Source organism: Prenolepis imparis, unplaced genomic scaffold (genome assembly GCF_030444845.1).
Source record: "Prenolepis imparis isolate NDT839.2.m4 unplaced genomic scaffold, iyPreImpa1.0 SCAF_3, whole genome shotgun sequence".
NCBI classification, from domain to species: Eukaryota; Metazoa; Arthropoda; class Insecta; order Hymenoptera; family Formicidae; genus Prenolepis; species Prenolepis imparis.
Window position 1 is genome coordinate 10,602,325 of NW_028141161.1, and position 18,797 is coordinate 10,621,121.

General features: G+C 35.3%; 2 protein-coding genes across 6 annotated transcripts in view; both read right to left on the bottom strand.

Annotated features, from left to right (window-relative positions):
* Window positions 1-7,257, bottom strand: part of Klp10a (kinesin-like protein 10A) — a 34,001-nt gene extending 26,744 nt beyond the window's left edge. Inside the window, exon 1 of the mRNA XM_083034173.1 lies at window positions 7,119-7,257. Coding sequence (XP_082890299.1) covers window positions 7,119-7,179 — 61 coding nt within the window. The 5' untranslated portion in view covers window positions 7,180-7,257. The remainder of the gene's footprint in view (window positions 1-7,118) is intronic.
* Window positions 7,258-7,817: 560 nt separating this feature from the next.
* Window positions 7,818-18,797, bottom strand: part of LOC145934017 (uncharacterized) — a 103,547-nt gene continuing 92,567 nt past the window's right edge. For 2 of the 5 annotated variants that reach the window (XM_083034158.1, XM_083034160.1), the window contains 17 exons: window positions 18,511-18,679; window positions 18,215-18,373; window positions 16,799-18,063; window positions 16,087-16,491; window positions 15,508-15,636; window positions 12,201-12,360; window positions 11,414-11,952; window positions 10,850-11,020; window positions 10,539-10,743; window positions 10,217-10,418; window positions 9,803-10,039; window positions 9,555-9,693; window positions 9,033-9,396; window positions 8,755-8,967; window positions 8,499-8,639; window positions 8,329-8,393; window positions 7,980-8,227 (listed from right to left, as the gene is read on the bottom strand). In XM_083034158.1, coding sequence (XP_082890284.1) covers window positions 8,122-8,227; window positions 8,329-8,393; window positions 8,499-8,639; window positions 8,755-8,967; window positions 9,033-9,396; window positions 9,555-9,693; window positions 9,803-10,039; window positions 10,217-10,418; window positions 10,539-10,743; window positions 10,850-11,020; window positions 11,414-11,952; window positions 12,201-12,360; window positions 15,508-15,636; window positions 16,087-16,491; window positions 16,799-18,063; window positions 18,215-18,373; window positions 18,511-18,679 — 4,669 coding nt within the window. In that variant the 3' untranslated portion in view covers window positions 7,980-8,121. Of the gene's footprint in view, window positions 7,919-7,979; window positions 8,228-8,328; window positions 8,394-8,498; window positions 8,640-8,754; window positions 8,968-9,032; window positions 9,397-9,554; window positions 9,694-9,802; window positions 10,040-10,216; window positions 10,419-10,538; window positions 10,744-10,849; window positions 11,021-11,413; window positions 11,953-12,200; window positions 12,361-12,888; window positions 13,985-15,507; window positions 15,637-16,086; window positions 16,492-16,798; window positions 18,064-18,214; window positions 18,374-18,510; window positions 18,680-18,797 lie in introns of those variants that run through there. The other 3 variants (XM_083034161.1, XM_083034159.1, XM_083034162.1) reach the window with 3 other exon arrangements.

Here is an 18,797-nt window from a genome sequence, read left to right on the forward strand (position 1 = left end):
TCGAAATAAATTGCAATAATGCCAATATTGAGAATTAAAATCTTTTATGTAATTAAAAGAGACTTAATTTCAAGAGAAAAATGTCCATAAAGAGATAATAAAAGCATTCTTTTCAATTTTAAATGTGTTTTAACACAACATTTTAATATAATATTATAGTTGTATAGAAATATATAAAATTAAAAAATGCAATAAAGATAATGATGTTCTTACTTTTACTTTTGCTAAAGGAAAATCGATTGTACAAACAAACTATTTTATTATAGGTCTATATTTTATTTGTTTAAAAGCATAGCAAGTTTGAAAACTTTTTTAGAGCTATAATATTCAAGAAAGATGATGATATACGAATTCCATTGAACATAAATGGATTAAAGTTCGAGACATTTTATGTATCCGGCAATGTTCCAACAAAGAGGCGCGGACGAGAATGTATGTACGATGTCGAGCTATGATGAAGAGCGGCAGAAACGAAGATAAACACTATTATTACGTAAATATTGGCTGACTTAGTGTTCTCAGCATAGTCATGAATTTATACGGAATAAACAATGTGCGCGGAACGCACTATTCCCTTTAATTCCGAAGCACTCGACCACGAGAGTTCGCGCTGATGCGACGGTCGTAATTCAATTTCGATCTGTACACACATGGTCAGCCGGAAGTCGATTGGTTCTCATCGCAGAATTTCCTGGTCACATATACGAGGTAAACGCGATTCCGCAGCAATGTCGGAAAGAATATCTTAAACGTTACAAATGGACATTAAATACAACTTCAGACCTTTAACTCTGATAGTTGCACCAACTTGCCTTCAAATATAGGGTATTCTTGAACTATAAAACAGAATGTTTTAACGCGATAAAAATTATAAATTTTTGTAAATCATTGTAATCTTAATTATTATTGCACCACATAAAGACTAGAATTTTCGAATATTATTGCGTGGAATATTATATTCAAATTTGGAATTTTATTTTCGATAAATTATTTGAAATATAATTTTATCTGCAGATGCAATTGCAGCTGCAGTTTAAATATTCAAAATACGTCAACGGAACGCTATTGTGGAACGAATAAATATCGACAAACTCCGTCTCACGATTTGAATCTTGAATCCCAAGGATGAGTGGAAACCTTAGAAATATTCCGCGTTGGCGGGATAATATTGTGTAAAGTGTACGACACCCGTGGTATGAAATAATCGAAGTTTCCAGACATGACTACATGACGAGCAATATAGCGAATTATAAATAACATCATCCTGATGAAATAATACGACGTTCGATCAGTAATACTTTACCGTTTTCTAAAATTATATACTCCAAAGTATATATCATAATTGTAGGTAATCTATAGTTACCACAATTTGTAGAGAATAAATGCATATATACTTTCTATTCAAAACGACAAAAAAAATTAATAATTTCTCATATGATAAACGAATAGATGAGTCAAGAAATTTTCATTTTCAGTAAGTCAAATCAATTTGATTTCAACAGGAGTGACATTAAATGAAGTTTTTACTAAGAAATTTAATATTGAAAATTGTAGCATTTTACGAGATAATACAGGTTGTCTTCTCGTCATATTCTCGAAGAAAAAATGGATTCTAAATTCATTCAACCTTTTTAGGTCAAGTCTCCGATTATCCATACGAAACTCACGGATCGATATCTGACTTCTTGGTGAGTCTCGCAGCGTTCGTACAAGAATTAATAATGTCAAGAATTATGCGACGCGAGAAAATGCAACGAATTCGCTCGCGTTTGCAAAAACGCGCCTCTCGAGAGCCGTAAGTTGTATTTTTATATATATATATATATATATATATACGGATATATATATCGTGTGGGAGGGCTGTCCAACCAAACACCCATTGCTAATATCGATCGTGCCGCGTTCGTAACGTGTATATGAAACGATGAAAGTCCGAAGTGTCCGAGGGTGGTAACGTGTCTGATTCATTCGATCATGTTTCTGGCGGACCAGGTGTGCGCCGTGAAAATATGGCACTACGTGACATCGCGAAAATTTGAATACGAAACTTTGCAACAGGCCGAATTTATATCTTTTCAAACAATAATGTACCAAAATTTTGGTAAGATAAGTTATACCAAGATAAAAAAATTACAATCTAAAGATTAAAGCCTCTTCCTCTTTAAGAGATTTATGTATGTTTAATGTGAGTCTTAAGATTATTTCCAGAGTAATTTCGAATGTGCGAACAGCGATAACTCAAGATAACGAGTGTAATGAGCGTAATCAGCGAATGTTCCGCTACCGTCTAATCCTTTATCGCGTAATATAGTTAATGCTATGGGAAATAGATGTTTATTTTAGAGCACGAAATCTGAATAAATATAAAGAACTAAAAATATTTTTCATATCGTTTGTATACCTATTTCTATTTGATATCGTTTCATATTTTATACGAAACATAAATTAATAATGTACGAAGATGCTGAAATTTTTTTTCCAATACGTCCGAATTATTGACAATTGCGTTACAACAGTTGGGAAACACTGCGTAAAAAGATTAACGCTCGAAAGCACAGTGATGTTTCTTCCCATGCGTGCCGCAACTTAAAGTGGTTAACAATAAAGCAATTCCCGCGCGGTCTTTAAGAACATCTGCGAATTATAAACGCCCTGGTAAGCATTCAACGAAATACACAAGTTTCGCATCCACTACGCGATAGTATACGAAATAATTAATTAAATTTTGTACTGAATTATATATGCATTGCGCCTGCAAGCTTAATTCTCGGATAAATCTCATTGTCTCGAATATATTTAGATTTTAATTCCTCAAAAAATATATAATAATATAATATATAATATTATGTATTTAATATAATACAAAATATTATATATATAATATTTTATATAATTTTTATAAATAAAAGATATAATTTTCTGCCTCACTGTTTAAGCAGAAAAAAATTGTTCGAAAGATATAATATAAGTATCAATTCACAGTATAATTCACAGATATATAAAGAAGGTATATTTGAAAAATTCAAAACGCATCTGTACACAGAGATAATTTTCTCTTAGAATTTATCCTGAAAATCATGGTAATCGTGGAACAATATGATATGGAAAGAATTTTAAAAATATGTTTGATTAATTTTATACACAGTTGAAAAATTTGTGTTAAATTTAACAAATATCACATGTCCCAAACGGTCCACAGAAATTTTTGTGTTAATTTAACATAATACGGATATGTTAAATGATGACACGAATATTGTGTTAATATTTTAACATAAAATAAATGCAAACTTCAAGTAAACTTAAAATAAATTTTGTGTTAAATTAACATAGTTTTAATGTAAAAATTAACTTAAAAAATTGTTAATTTTACATTTTATCATCCCCACTTATATTATAAAGTAAAATTAACATTTTTTTTCTGTAAATTTTAACAGATAAATCTTGTCACTAATAATGTCGAACATATTTATTGTGTAAAATTAAAAGTAAATACACATTGTGTTATTTTTACACTTTTTTTCAGTTATTTTAATAATTTAACATTTGAGTTCAATTAACACAACAGCAATATGTTAATTTAACACATGAATGTGTTAAATATTTAACACAAAAATTTTAACGGGGACCGTTTTTAACAAGAAAACACAAATTTTCCAACTGTGTACTTTTAGTAAAATTAATCAAACATATTTTATATATTTTATTGTGATAAATATCATTTTTTATTGAGATAAATATTAATCAGAGAAATTCTCATAAAATTCTTTCCATATCATATCGTCCCACGATTATCATGATTTTCAGGATAAATTTTAAGAGAAAATTCTTTCTGTGTAGGAAAAGAAAATTACAAAATTTAAGAGCAGGCAAGCGGAGAGACATAAACTTATATATAGCCGTGAGTTAGGTTTAAGAAACTCTCTTGCGAATTATGAATGCCCTGATAAGCATTCAACGACGCAGGAGTCGACACAGCGAGTGGCTCAACGTCTAGTCCGTTTACGCGGAATATTTTCGCACGACTCGAAAGAGAGTAAGTATGTGTATTGTGTCTGGCGGGAGTGTGCTCTGCCGGATCAATTATGCTAGTCTCCCCTAACGTGCCACTCGTTTGCTGCTCCTGCACCGTGTTGCTTCGCGAGCGAACGTAACGGTTAGGCAGCGACGAATGTGCATCTGACGTGCAGGCTGCACCAAGCACAACTTCCGTGCGGCTTCGTCTATAGTTGATAGACTCTGGGCCAGCGGTGGCTCGAGCTCGCACTCTCTTTGAATTAAATATCGAAACATATATCCACCCCCACGTGCATCCAACTTTTTTCTTCCGCAGGACTTATCCTGGGAGAATCAACCCAACTTTTGAGTGAAAGATAGAGTCGAAGATATTTTCAAGACTTTGCGGAAATAGGGACGGACGCGATAATGATTTATGGCAACCGTATATGTTACCGTTATATTTAGAGAAGCGTAAATGTGATAGTTTGTGAGCTTTTATATTTTTACAGCTTATTTCTTCGAAATATTTTAGCTTCTATTTTTTTCAAAATTATCTTGTACAAAAGATAAAAAATTTGTCATATTCTGGCTAATAATTTAAATTAAATTTGATTTTATATTAAAAGCAAAACACATTTATTTTACGAATACTAAACAGTCTTTAGTTTTAAGGTCTTATAATCACAGTAATTTAAACGACGAGATTATAATCTACCATGTGCCAGCACATACATACATGCCAAATGATCGATGCAGAATGACATATATAAACAATCGCGAGATCAATAAGGAATATAGATATATCACTGACGTCAGTTTTGGATCTAATATTTCTGCTCTTCGATTATTCGAACGTGAATGAGGTTCGTGTTCCAAGTTAGCAATCACGAACACAAGATTTTATCTTCGATTAACCCTTTAAATATTAAAAAGAAGAGAACATAAATAGCTGAGCTATCCAATAATCTCCAAAGTTTATATAAAATGCTTTGCACAAAATTATTAAAAAATCTACTTTAAAACAACCGTTTTTCTTCCAACTTAAATATTTCAGCATCTACATCTTACTACACTGAGAGAATTTTCTCTTAGAATTTATCCTGAAAATCATGATAATCATGGGATAATATGAGAATTTCTCTGATTGATATTTATCACAATAAAAATAATAATATATCTATCGCAATAAAATATGAAACATGTTTGATTAATTTTACTAAACTGCATAATAAAATTAACATATTTTGTATTTTATTGTAATAGATATTATTATTTTTATTGTGATAAATATTAATCAAAGAAATTCTCATAAAATTCTTTCCATACCATATTGTTCCACGATTACCATGATTTTCAGGATAAATTCTAAGAGAAAATTCTTTCTGTGTAGAATTAAAAAAATATTTATTTACTTATTTAAAAAAAATAATAAGAATACGAAAGGAATATGAAACTTTTAGAAATTTATGTGATTGTAACGAATATTTTATCAATAAAATTGTCTATTAATGCGAATGTTCCTTCAATTAATATACAAAAATTTAGTATTTTTTTATATAACAATTTTTTGTTATTTTATATATTGGAAACAAGTAGCTCGATATTTTAGAAATTAAAGCAAACCGCGTTTTTCGTGACGCCACTTGGGACTTGCGTTCTTCGATTACGCTAATGAGAACGTAACTCGTGAACGTAACTTGTGTTGGAAGTTTGCGAGATTTTTGGTCTCGTTCTACATGTCGGGAACAACATACACGGTGAAAGGAAGTGCCGTCTTACGACTCGATCGGCGACTTTGTAACGTCCATTATTACGCCTGCTCTAAGGAATTCAGATAGCACGTGGTAAAATATTCGTAGAGACAACTTCTACCGAAAAAAGTCTGATATTATTCTTTTGATGCTTTACTTATTGTCATTCATAGAATCACGATTACATGTCGATCACTGTTTTTTAAAAATTAAAATCGTCGATGCATGAAAAAATTACTATGTGTATAGAGCAACTTAATAATGTATAAAATTTTAATGACACTTTTTAATACTTTAATAAAAAATTTTCTTTATAATATTCAAAATATACGTAATACAAATACATATATGTAATATGTATATACAATCCTTAAAAAATTTATTTGAATTAAATTAAAAATTAATTTTCGCCATTTGTATTCGCAATTCTCAAATTTAAAATTCACAAAACAAAAACATTGTTTTGAGTAATTTATAATTTAGAAATAATCATCTCCATATTTTAATTAATAAGCAATCTGCTCTAATTTAAAAATATAAGAAAATTCGGAAATATTTGGAAATATCCTATCTTATATATGTATATGTGCTGTACATGTTATACTATAATTTCGTAAATTTATTATATAAACACATGGCGAAGAAGTCAAAAATATTACAAAACACAACGATAGAAAAGAAGGTAACGAAATCTCGATAAAAAAAGAAAACAAATATAACACAAGATCATCGGATGTACAAGAGATCGATCATAATTTATTACATAAACACATATCGCGAAGAACTCAAAAATATTAGAAAAACAATTATAGAACAGAAGGTAATGAAATCTCGACAAAAAAAAGAAAATAAACATAACGAGGTCACCGAAGAGAGAGAGAAAGAACTTGTGCGAACTGTGGAAGACAGATCGAATTCACAAATTTTCCTTTATATGGGAACGAGTTCGGATAAACGAGAGACCGGTCGATGACGAAGGGCGAAGATCGATTAAACCCACGCATCATTATCACGCTTTGATCAGGCCGCATCGCGGAAAAACCGAGACGAGCGAGCTCGAGTCAGCGAGAGAACGAAGAAGAAACAATGGAAATCAAAGATAAAGAATAGAAGAAGAAATATCTCGAGATATATCTTCGGGAGAATATCTTCTCGAGGAGCATCGTCAAGAAGGAGAGGAGAAAGAATGACGGAGGAATAAGCGGAAATAGGCAAATGAAGGAAAGAAATTTCTTGGAGCAGAATAAAGGGGCAACCTGAGAGCGAGAGAGAGGGCGATAAGAAGGTGCGAGAGGGACTGCAACAAAGAGGGGAGAGGGAGAAACGCGCTTGCATGTACATATAATAACCTAGGGATATTCTTGCACTCACCATCGGTCCTCTGGATGTTTATGCTGCAGCCGACGTCGATGTTGCACGTACCGTGATCCATGGTCACTTAGTCGGCACCATAAAACACGCCCGGTTTCTTCCGTTACTACCACCGTGCACCGCGGCCGATTAATCGGCTCGAGTGAGAGAAAGAGAGAGAGAAAGAAACGAGGGACGAAGATGAAATCACGCGATGACGGTTGACAGTTAGAGCGTTCAAACTCGCGTGGCGACCGGTCGAACTTCTCTCCTCTTCCCTCCTCTTTGGTCCACGACGATGATGCTCTCTCTCTTTCTCTCTTTCTCTCTCTCTCTTCTATTGTGCCCGTTGTCGCGAATCCTCGTTCCGAGAACCGTGCTCTCCTCTAGACTCCAAGGCACGCCCGATACTAATATCCCGTATCTAGTCGCGGTTCTCGTTCGTCTCCTAGCGTAGAGACGTCGCGTCGTCGACGTCTTCGTTCCCGTTGTCGCTGTCGTTGTCGTCGACGTCGTCGTTCTCGACGAGACGGCAGACAACGATCAGCAGCGTGAAGGAGCGCGCACGATCCCGACGTCCGCGTATCTGCCGATCGCATCCGCGGTTCGGCCGTTGGAGTATCTGTCTCGTGCCGAGGAAACGACCGTTTGCTTTTCGTGCCGGGATACACTGCCACTGTCCGTTATTGACAACGGAAGAACTGCGATGGCGCCAGCTTCCGGCCGGCGCGCGTTGATCGTGGCGACGTCTGTCGGCGCGATTGTTAATTAACGCGGCGTAAAATGATACTGTTGGCGCCATCTGTGCTTCACTCGGAGTACTGCGAATCGAAAATGTAGGTAAAACCGTGAGCTTTATTTTTTTTTTTTAATATACGCGAATTGAGGAATTTTAGATTCCTGATTTTATATTGTAAAGATGTTAATTTTTTTAATTGTAATTTAACATTGTTGTTTTATTATGTATCGATTATATATTGAAAATCAAAATCCTCGAAATATATTGAGGAAAACACTGTTTTGATTATTTGTTCGCAACTAGTGAATCCGTGGCTTGACGAACCAACGATTTCAATTCTTCCAGATCAAAATTCTCAGATTCTAATAATCGTTCAATGATGCGCGCCGGCCTAAAAGTACATAAATCACACCATTATTATTACATACATAAAATCGCGACAAACACATTTAATTCTTCATCAAGTATATCATATCAAAATGTAATTCTCACATGTCTTGTTTTGCAGCTTGCGGTAGGCGCGGAGGTAACTCGCCGGCTTTAAACTTTTCGTAGACCTGTGAAAATATTTTGACTTATAAAGATTCTCACGATAAAAAAATCTCAAACGTTATTAAATTATTTTATTTCATTTCGCACACATGCAAATCTTCAACAATTACCTCTAATGCTCGTTTAACAACGTCTTCGTCCAAGCCAGCACTTCGCGCAGCTGCATGTGCGAAACTACGTGTCGCATGTCCAGTAGTTATACGATAAAGATATGCTACGGAACCGTCGCTGTTCGTGACAAACTCAAAAGTCTGTAAATAGATGATATAACTTCTAAATATAATTAAATAATAAAAGTATAATAAATAATTAAAAATAAATAAATAAAAAGTAACACAATAAATGCGTATAAGATGCGTATTTTACCTGTTCCTCGATTATCGGATTTTGCGGCAACATGCACATTATCCGATGCATGTGCGTGGCCACAAAAACGTGTGGGCAGTGAATGCCTCGCTCGACGAAATTATTTAAAACAGCTGCAAGCAATGACAATCCACTCACTTCGGACGTTCCGTTTCCGAATTCGTCTAAAATGACGATGGAATTTGGCGTGGACGCGTAGAGAGCGGAGTTTATCTAAAAGATTGACAAATAATAAAGCCAAGTTTGAAGACACGCAATTAACAATTTCTTTTTTATACCTGCCGCATATCTTGCAAGAACATGCTCGTATTTAGAGCAATGCTGTCTATAGATGTAATTTGTGTCAAAATATGAGTCACTATTCCTATGGTGGCCGATTTGGCCGGTACATAACAGCCGATGTGAGCCATGAACACGATGAGTGCAATTTGTTTGAGATAAGTACTTTTGCCGGAAGCGTTCGGACCGGTCAAAATTTTTACGAGACCTTTTCTGTCTCCAGAATAGGTGTCATTCGGAACGAACGTCGTTAAAAATTCTTGCAACGGGTGTCGACCTTGTTCCACTGCTATAATCTGACGCTCCACCATATTTGGCTTTACATAATTATATTCTCGCGCGACTACATAAAATGCCAGTAACCTGATAGAAATAATGGACGAAATATTTTAAAAATTACGCACTTTATCTAGCTGTTGATTTCTTAACAGATTTAATTTTATATATATTTTTTTGCGTAAATATTAATTTTACACGATTTTTTTTCCGTTAAAAAATCATAAGATATCTAATTCACTCACGTATCTAATTCAGCGCACAATTGAATTGCATTAAAGATTAATGCTGCGTATTTATTTATATATTTCACGAGCTTCAATACAATGTAACTCTCTCGCTTGTTAATCCTTAATAATATATCTCCTATAGTATCGTCTAATTCTGAAACCAATTAAATGAACGCTATTACGCATAAAAAATAATATTACAAGCTATTTCATGTATATCATAAAATGCAAAGAATTTAAAATTATTGTGAAAATTATAAAACCTTTAGCACTGGGACTTTTATAATAGCGTATGTTATTGCTAACAAATTTGAACTCTAAATTCTGTAAATCCGCATTGTCGGCTGGCGATGGATCCCATCCGGTTATTGCTAAGAGATATCCGATATTCGGTATGTATACCATCCTGCAGATTGTCACCGAAGATGGAAGATGCTCTTTCATATCTTTCTCTGCCATTTGTGTCAGGGTCTCGGGTAAAGTGCCTCTTATGTGATGCACTGCATTTCAATAGAAACATAATATATAAACTTTAAATGGCTGAGTGCATAAATGCAGGAACAAATGCAATTTTAGAGATATCCGAGATTCAAGAATTACAATTTTTTGTGTGTTCGTAAAAAAATGAAATAATATTTACATTTACTATTTCAATTATGCGAAATAAATTAGCTTACATTTATCCAAGCGTGAATCCACGTTTGCTCGGACAATAAAATCACTTTCAGATCTTTTCGCGCTGAAATCCACTATATATTCGATAAAATATTTGACGTAGCGTATTTCCTTCGTGATACTATCAACGATTTTACGAAACAGCTTCACACTTTCACGGTGTTTTTCGCTTATGTCGGCGATGTAAATTATGGAAGATATCGTCTGCGTGACATAAAATTTAAAATAGAATGAGGTAAAAATGTGTAAAAATATAGCAAAAATAGTAGTAAAAATATCACGAATATAAAATTACGATGATTAGAAAGGAGAAATTTAATATACCTTATGCAATCGTCGCCAATCAGAAACTTTAGCCTGCTGCGCTACATGTCGATCCAAAATAATATTAGTCAAACGATAAACGTGCTTCAAACATGATATCAAATTCTCGACGATACTCTGATTATTCGGATTAAGACAAAACTCAATAACTTCGAATCTTTCATTAAGAATTTCGATATTTCTTGTAGGATGTCGCAACGTTTTCCTACACACACAATAAGTATTTAAATATTAATCTTTACATAATGAGAGAGATACATATGATAGTTATATAAAAAAATTATAACAATAATGTGGCCACAAATACTTGCCACAAAAATTGCGCTCCAGGCCGTGATTGGCAACGGTTCAGAAGAATGAATAAGCTACCGCTTTGTTTCTTCGATGCCGCATCGCCACACTTGAAAAGACTCGGATGATGTCTGGCATGTACGATATTTAAAGCCTCGTAAGTATCATCATTTATCATGACAATGTCACGTCTACATCCCAATGCACGGTTAAAAAAAATTAATCCACATACATACATTATGAAAAATACGCTTCTTATGAAAAAATAAATTATTAAAATCAGACCACATTAAATTATTTAAATCAGAAAAAAATTTATACTAGTAACTAATAAATGTAGATTGCTGATTGTGATAGTACAATGAATCTAATTGTTTAAAAACATAATTGCGATTTTAATAAAAAAATGTCTCTTAATTTATATATTTTAATAAAAGAAAGATTAAACTCAACAAGGAATCGGAGATCGTTTTTTATAAGAAACGATATTTCTCAGGAAAGTTTTCAGTGAATTAAATTTTATAATTGTACTATCAATACCACGTTTATAATATTGATCTCAACGTGAAGTCAGAAAGGCTCACAATGTCACGCTAGTCAAAGATACGAAGCTAGGTCTGCCGGAAGGATCCAACGCGATATTGCTCCAATACTGATCAATGTAGATCAAGAGCAGACCCAGCGTGTGTATCATGACGATCGATTTGAAATTCAACAGGCCCTGAAGAAAGATAAGTCTCTCAACGTTGTTGGCGTTCGCCGGCTCCGACTCGAGCTTGAGACATCGAACTCTGTGATAGCATCTGTCGAAGCCGTGTTCTCTCTTCCGCATCACATTCAGCGAGGCCTGGACGATCGGCCCCACACTGCTCGTATCCGCTGATCTGTTCAATTCACTCGACGTTTCCGACTTCACCAAAGCCTCAATCGTCGTAAGGAACGCTTCGGACGTACCGGAGAGCGTGATGACATAGCGCGGTTGGCACTGCTTATACAGTATCTTCGTGATATTAAAATTAACACCGTCGTCGTAGGTATCGTCCATCACGAACAATTCCGACGTGAGAATGTTGTAATAGGCTGCACCCAACTGATTGTTTGACCAGATCATAGCTAAAATGATCTGCGGGGAAAAATACAACTTCTATTTACAACCGTGAAATAAAGCACAAATATAAGATTTGCATAATAATAGCCATAAAATAGTACTTTCATATTGTCTTACATGTTTTATACAAGCAAAAATTTGTCAATTTTCTTCCAAAAAATTATTCTAATACTTTTTTCACACAACTATATTGTAATAATAAAATTAAATTAAACTAATTAATTAATTAATTAATTTTAGTATATGAATTCAAAAATACTAGCCTCGTCTCTATCAGTAAAATTGTCAATCTGCATCGCAGAGCTATCATTGCTCGGTTGCTTTTGCGCTGAAGCGATTGATTGCACGATTGGAATATTCGGCCTACTAAACTCTTCTTCATCGCTGCTAGTTTCGTTCAATATCGATTCGAATTGCACTTGTCTAAAGTGAAAAACATATGCTGACATGATAATTTTAAAAATAGAATATAACAATATTACTTTCATCACATATCTAGCATGTAAGGTAACTGATCTATATAAGAGAAAGAAATTAAAAGTAATACAATTTTATGAAGAAACAAGTATACAATAATGAACATACACGTTAGCTAAAGGAGTCGATGACAAGATATTCCTTAAGAAACTCGGCGAGCTCATTTTTTATTGTTCGTTCTTCGGATTTCAGATTCGAAATGCACGAACAATGCTACGATGAAATAACAACTGAGCGACCTGAACTTGATTCATAAAAGACATCAATCTTGTTCGCTGAGTTTGCGCCAAATTTCACATTACATATTTAATAATCTTTTCTTTGAAGTTTAAAAAAATATAAAGAGAGAAACAGAACGCAAATATATAAATAATATAACATACAACAATTAGATTGTAAATGTTTAAATATAATATTACGTAAGATATGTACAAATTTTTTACGTGCACAGTAAAAACATCAAAATATAAGAACTGCAAATATATAATTAATATAACATAACTCGCATAACTTCAGTACAATTGTCGCACAACTTCAATTTGTTGAAGAAAATGCGGGAAAAGGAAAAATATAAATAGGATAAAGAAAAAATTCGTACATACTCAATAACAACATTATTCTTTGATTACATTACATGAGCAAATATTTGCAGTCGCCTGCAATTGTTACCTGTACATAATTACAAAATATTGCCCTAAACCTGTTTAAGTAATGGTACCCGGTATTATTGGTATCGCGACGCGGTTTTATAAATGAATATAAAACGATCTCGCGCGCGATGTAAGATTATGATCTTTGATTCAGCTTTTGCTTTGTTAATACTTAAGACACATATAAATAATAGATGGACGTATCAAGAGTTGTATGGAACACATTTGGTTAGGAGTTAGATCGTGTTACTTGTTACACATTATATATATATATAAAATATTACTTGACATTAGTTTTCACGCGTACACAATGCTGCGTGAAGAATGATTACCATGATTGCGCTATTACAACGATTGTTATATACATTCGCAAAGAGTATTAAGGGCTCTCGGAGAACATTCTCTAAATCGCATTAAAAAACCTATTTCTCTGTAAATTTTAATTATAAAATCTTGTTAGTTATAACTGTTCATTATAAAATCTCAATTTATAAAATTTCATATAATTCGTAATTAGCTTAACATTTGACAAGTTGATATACATAAAATATATCATTTTTATATAGCAATCTTTCGGTGTATATATCGAGTATACAAAAGTATGTAAAAGATTTTAAATTCGATATTTTTCATATAAAAATATAATATATGAATAATATAAATCAGATCTTTTTTTGTTCTGCACAATTTTGTTAAGATCTCGAGTGATTTTCAAGATCTGTGAAAAGGCCTTTTAACTCGGAATAGGCGGAGGTGGCTGGGGATTGAAAGTAATAGGTCGATAGCTCTTCTCCCTCACGAAGGGCTGCACTCCGTTCAATATGAAATCGTTCATAGGGTTTCGCTCTTGTTTGATCGGCTGCACCGGGCTCTCGTCCTCCGAGCTGACGGCTTCCTCGCTGCGTGCTGGGCTAGCCGACCTAGTTAACCGTTTCTTACTCTTTTCGCTCCGTTTCGACACCTCCTCATACTACCTACTTTAGAATCAGCAGAGAACGCCACGACGAATTTCGTAATCGCATGTTATAATGAATATCCAAATAAATAATAATAAATGTAAATTAATTAAGAGATAGAATAATTTTGTTATATAAGCTATTTGAAAAACATCATATATATCTCTATATATATTATATATATATGTATTTTCTTATATATATATAATTATGAAAATCTTTCTTAGATAAATTCAAAAAATACTTTTATATAATTCTCTCTACAACTAAAATCATAAATTTTTCTAAAGATTATTAATATTTTAATAGAGTCAACGTTGTTTTTCAAAAGAAAACCACTTTCGTTTGTAGAGAACCAATATTTTGCGATCGGTTGAACACACGTGACGCCTCTGCTGTATTTGTCAACGCGCTGAACGCCAAGGCAAACACCTATTCTCCTCTCCGCGAGTGGATCTAGTAAAATATTAGCATAGTCCTTATATAGATGCACGCGGCCACAAGAGTGGAGGACACAGGTTTGCCGGAGTTCAACGCATTGGAAGGAGGATAAACCAAGACGCAATATCACGGCGTGCGACGATCTCTCTTCAAGACGTAACGTAACGCTTTCGACAATTGTAAGATGCGTTGATTTATCGCACGATGCTCGCCACCTATATATATGCTCGCCCAATACGTAGTTAGAAGCGCGATCGTATTTGCTTGGCTTGGTTTAATGAAGCGTTGTTAAATGACTAGAGGTGTTAAGACTACTTACTTTACGCCCACCTTAAAACCTGTGCAAGATAAAAAATCAGAAAGCCAAGAATTAGTAATCGCACGATACGCGCAAGTTCTTATCTACGAGTGCGATTAGTAGATTTAATTACTACTACTGGTTCTATGGCAAACAATTAATTAACATATTTATTAACTTGCAATAAAGACAAGTTTGCAGAAGAAGCTGTCACATCGAATATCGAGGTATATAATATCGAGGTAACGAATTATGATTCACGTTATAAGTTATATGTATACTGAAGCAAACGCAAAGAAAATAGATTTTAAACTTTAGATAGAAAAAAGGATACACAGAAATAAATTTAAAAAATTATGCATACTTTTTTAGATTTCCAAGAGAGAAATAATTAAGTCATTTAAATATAAAAAAATAAACTAAATAAAATTTTTAAATTACATAATTTTGATATTTTTTCTTTTAAGATAGAAAAATTCTGAAAACAACAACTGTAAGAAAAAATATTCTCATTTTTGTGATCCTCTTTGGTTTTTATTTAATAGACTGAGAAGAGAAAATTGTATATTGCTCGCGTTCACTTCAGTATAAGAAAATCTATTAGAAATCATAAATGTCATTCGGGTCTCTACGTAAAACCTCCCTTTCAGCCATTATGCGTCCGTCGACAATATTATTTCGGGAAAACATTCTCAGGAGAATCGTTATCTAAGCGGAAGTCAAAGGGGCCAGATTGTATCGAACGTACCTAGACCGAAGGGGTTTACTCTTGCCGCCGGTTTGCCTGGAATGCGGTCTCGTGTTCGGTTGCGATAGCTCGCTGTCGCTGCTCGCTAAGGAAGATCTCGCCGCCACGGCCCCGTGAGCAAAATCTTTCCTGTTAGGTAATGCGTTAGAGAATTACTCGCCATTAGCGGTTTCGTCTCGCAATCGCGGACTGTTGTATACGGTCTGACATGGCCGCGAGCACGTGAGTGAAAGTGAATTCTCTTTGGAATTGCGGACTCTTCTCATATGTATTGCATAGAGCACAGAAGACCTTTACCCTTTTTAACCCTTTAGCACGTATTGAAACACTGCGTTCGCTTTCTTTTGATCAAGCATCCGCATGGTATCATTTATGTGAAAAGTAAATACAAACAGAAATGAAATAAAATATTTTAACAAATAGATTTTATAATTTTTTTGTATTTAATAAAAAAAAAAATATTTCAAATTTCCTGGAGAAAATTTACTTTAAAAAATATATGTTAGAGAAATTTAACTTTTAATCTGAAGATAAAATTAATGTCGTTATTATGAAAGATCAGAGATTTCGTACATTTACCTGTAATTGTCAGACCTGGGCGTAGAGCTGAGATTCGCGGTTTTGCTCGTCGCGTGAGCATCCACAAAGGCGGCCGAGCTCTTAGGAATGTCGCAGACCACTTTGGGATGCACCGTTGTCTGTTTGTACTCCAGGTGCGACGACGAATCAGTGGGCGTCCAGTCATAATATTTTGGCCGGTAATCCTTGTACTCCCTCGGCTGTTGTTGATGTTGCTGGTGCTGCTGCCGGGAATCCGCGCTAGGCGCTCTCTTACGCAAATACTCGTCGCTGCTGACACTGCTCTTCCGTATGGTCGCCAACTTCGTCGGTGGGACAGATGTCGGAGACGACGCTGACGACGACGGCGCGCCGTCCGGGTCCGCACGAGACAATTGTGAGCTGTCCCACGCGGTGGGAAGGCTACTTAAATTCAAACACATTGTTAAGCACAATAGCAAACAATTTGCAATTTTAAAAACTACTTTCAAGTAATTTCCAAATCAAACTGTATTAAAAAAAAATTAAAGATATAAAGATAATATAGATATTTAAAATCAATCAATTCGATAATAATGTTTTAAACATACATTTATAGATAAATACTTGTAGAAGAGAATTTTCATGATCACGTATAGGTTTCTTAGTACAATATTTAACAGATATAAAGTTTTTATAATTGTTTAGTACTAATTTCAGAAATAAATATGCAAATATAACTTTGAATATTTACCTCATATTCTCGTCCATACTGTACAAGCGAAGTTGCTGCCTAATGTTCGCCTTCTCCCTGGCACGTTTCCGTTGAAACTCTTCTTCCACTTTACGCATCGCCTCTAGTTCGCCTTTTCTTTGCCTTTCCTTAGCTTCTGCCTCCCGCGATAGTTTTTCCGCCAATCTACGCCTTTCGATCTGTCGCACAGTACTCTGAAATGTGAATCTTCGACTTTTCGAGTTGTTCTTCAATGGTGGCTTGATCTCCGGTGCAACCTCCTTATCGTCCTGCAGATTTTGCTGAGTGGTAGGCGAAATGCTCCGTTGTTTCATTTCAGAGATATTTTCACATGATTTCGAAAATCTATTGTTCACCTTCCCATCGCTCGTGAAAGGTTTGTCTTTAAGAATGGCCGAGTTTTGAGACTGCTTGTTCGTCTTCTCCATGTCCTTGTCGGATTTCCTAAATTCGTCCACGCCGTTTTTACGATATTTCGATCCAATATTATTGCTAAAGTTCTTTTCACTATCCATCACCACATTGCTTCTGCAATTCAAGCCCTGCTGTGACTGATATTGAGAGTCGTTGGATTCGGGCAAGTACATCACGTGACCGCCTGAAGCCAAGTAGGAGAACGAGGGCGGCTTCATAATCATGGGAAAGTCGTTGCGATCCTCCAAATCTTCCACCAAATCCTCGTCATCGTCTTCGTCGAAGCTGGGCTTCCAACCGGACGGTGAAGAGCGCGTCGCGTCCGTGATCTGCGTGTGTTGCAACGATGTCGGCGCGCTTGTCGACAGTAGCCAGTTATCATCGAGGACGTCGCGAGTACGTTTTCTCTCGAGATCGAACGGACCGAGCCCGAGGGCGCCCGATACCGATCTCTTCAGCTTCTGCAGCGAGTTGAAGGTCGAGCCCTCCTTGCTCTTTGGATCCGGATATAGATACATGCGATTGTCATCGCGCGGCAACGACAATGAGAACACGTGCGCCCTGGGCGGAAATTTCACGGGGGTCGGCATCGGCGGGGGCGAATCCACGCCAGCATCGCTACTAGATTCCTCGCCCAGATCCTGCTGCGGCGTCCACGTCGGTCTTGTCGCCGGTGTTTTCAATCTATTGTTATTAGTATTGGTGCTGACATCCAATGAGTCGTCATTAGCTGCGCCAGCATCCCCGGATATACCAGAATCGCCCGATTTATCGTGCGAACTTCGTGGACCGAGAGCGATCAGTGGCGGAGGTGGCCTCGACAGACGTTCGATGCGCTCCTCAAACATCACCTGACATCAAACATTTTATAACTTCTTAACCGGAAGTATTATGAACAATTTATACGCTCTCTTCAATTTCATTACTTGATAATTATTAGTATTGCTAGTTGTTATACTAAGATATTTTCTAATTAGTATTGTACATTCTTCGTACACTTACCGGAACCTCCTCGCTCGCTGTGCTCATGTTTGGTCCTGGTGCTTCTAACGCTGACAACAACCTCCACGCTGCCGATGGTGAGAATCGCGGAATTTCCAGTTGCTTCTTAGGTAACGTGGGTCGTAATTTTAACGAAATATCCTCCATTCCGCTCTTCCCCTGATAATCACGAATATTTGATTTAGCAAAAAAATGTCTACATTTTTTTCGTTTTAAATAAATAATTTATACTAAATAATTATTTTATAAAAAGTTGTGATTTTATCGATTTTATTACAAATAAAACAATTACTCACATCATCTGTATAATCGTGGCATTCGATCGATCCATTGACCACTCTAGCTTGCAACCTGGATTGTATCTGTTCCATGTGCTGGTCCACGCAATTCCGCGACTCGTTCGACAATGCTTCGTCCATGCCGAAGTAGAAAGTCTTCGGTGCGGATTTCTCCGGCAACGGCAATCTAGAAAAACGATTGAAAATGATATATTAGATTCTACACGATGGTTATAAATGAAAGCACTAATTAGTCATCGGTTATCGTCGCCATCAGAAAATTAATTGCTCCCCTATTCATATCG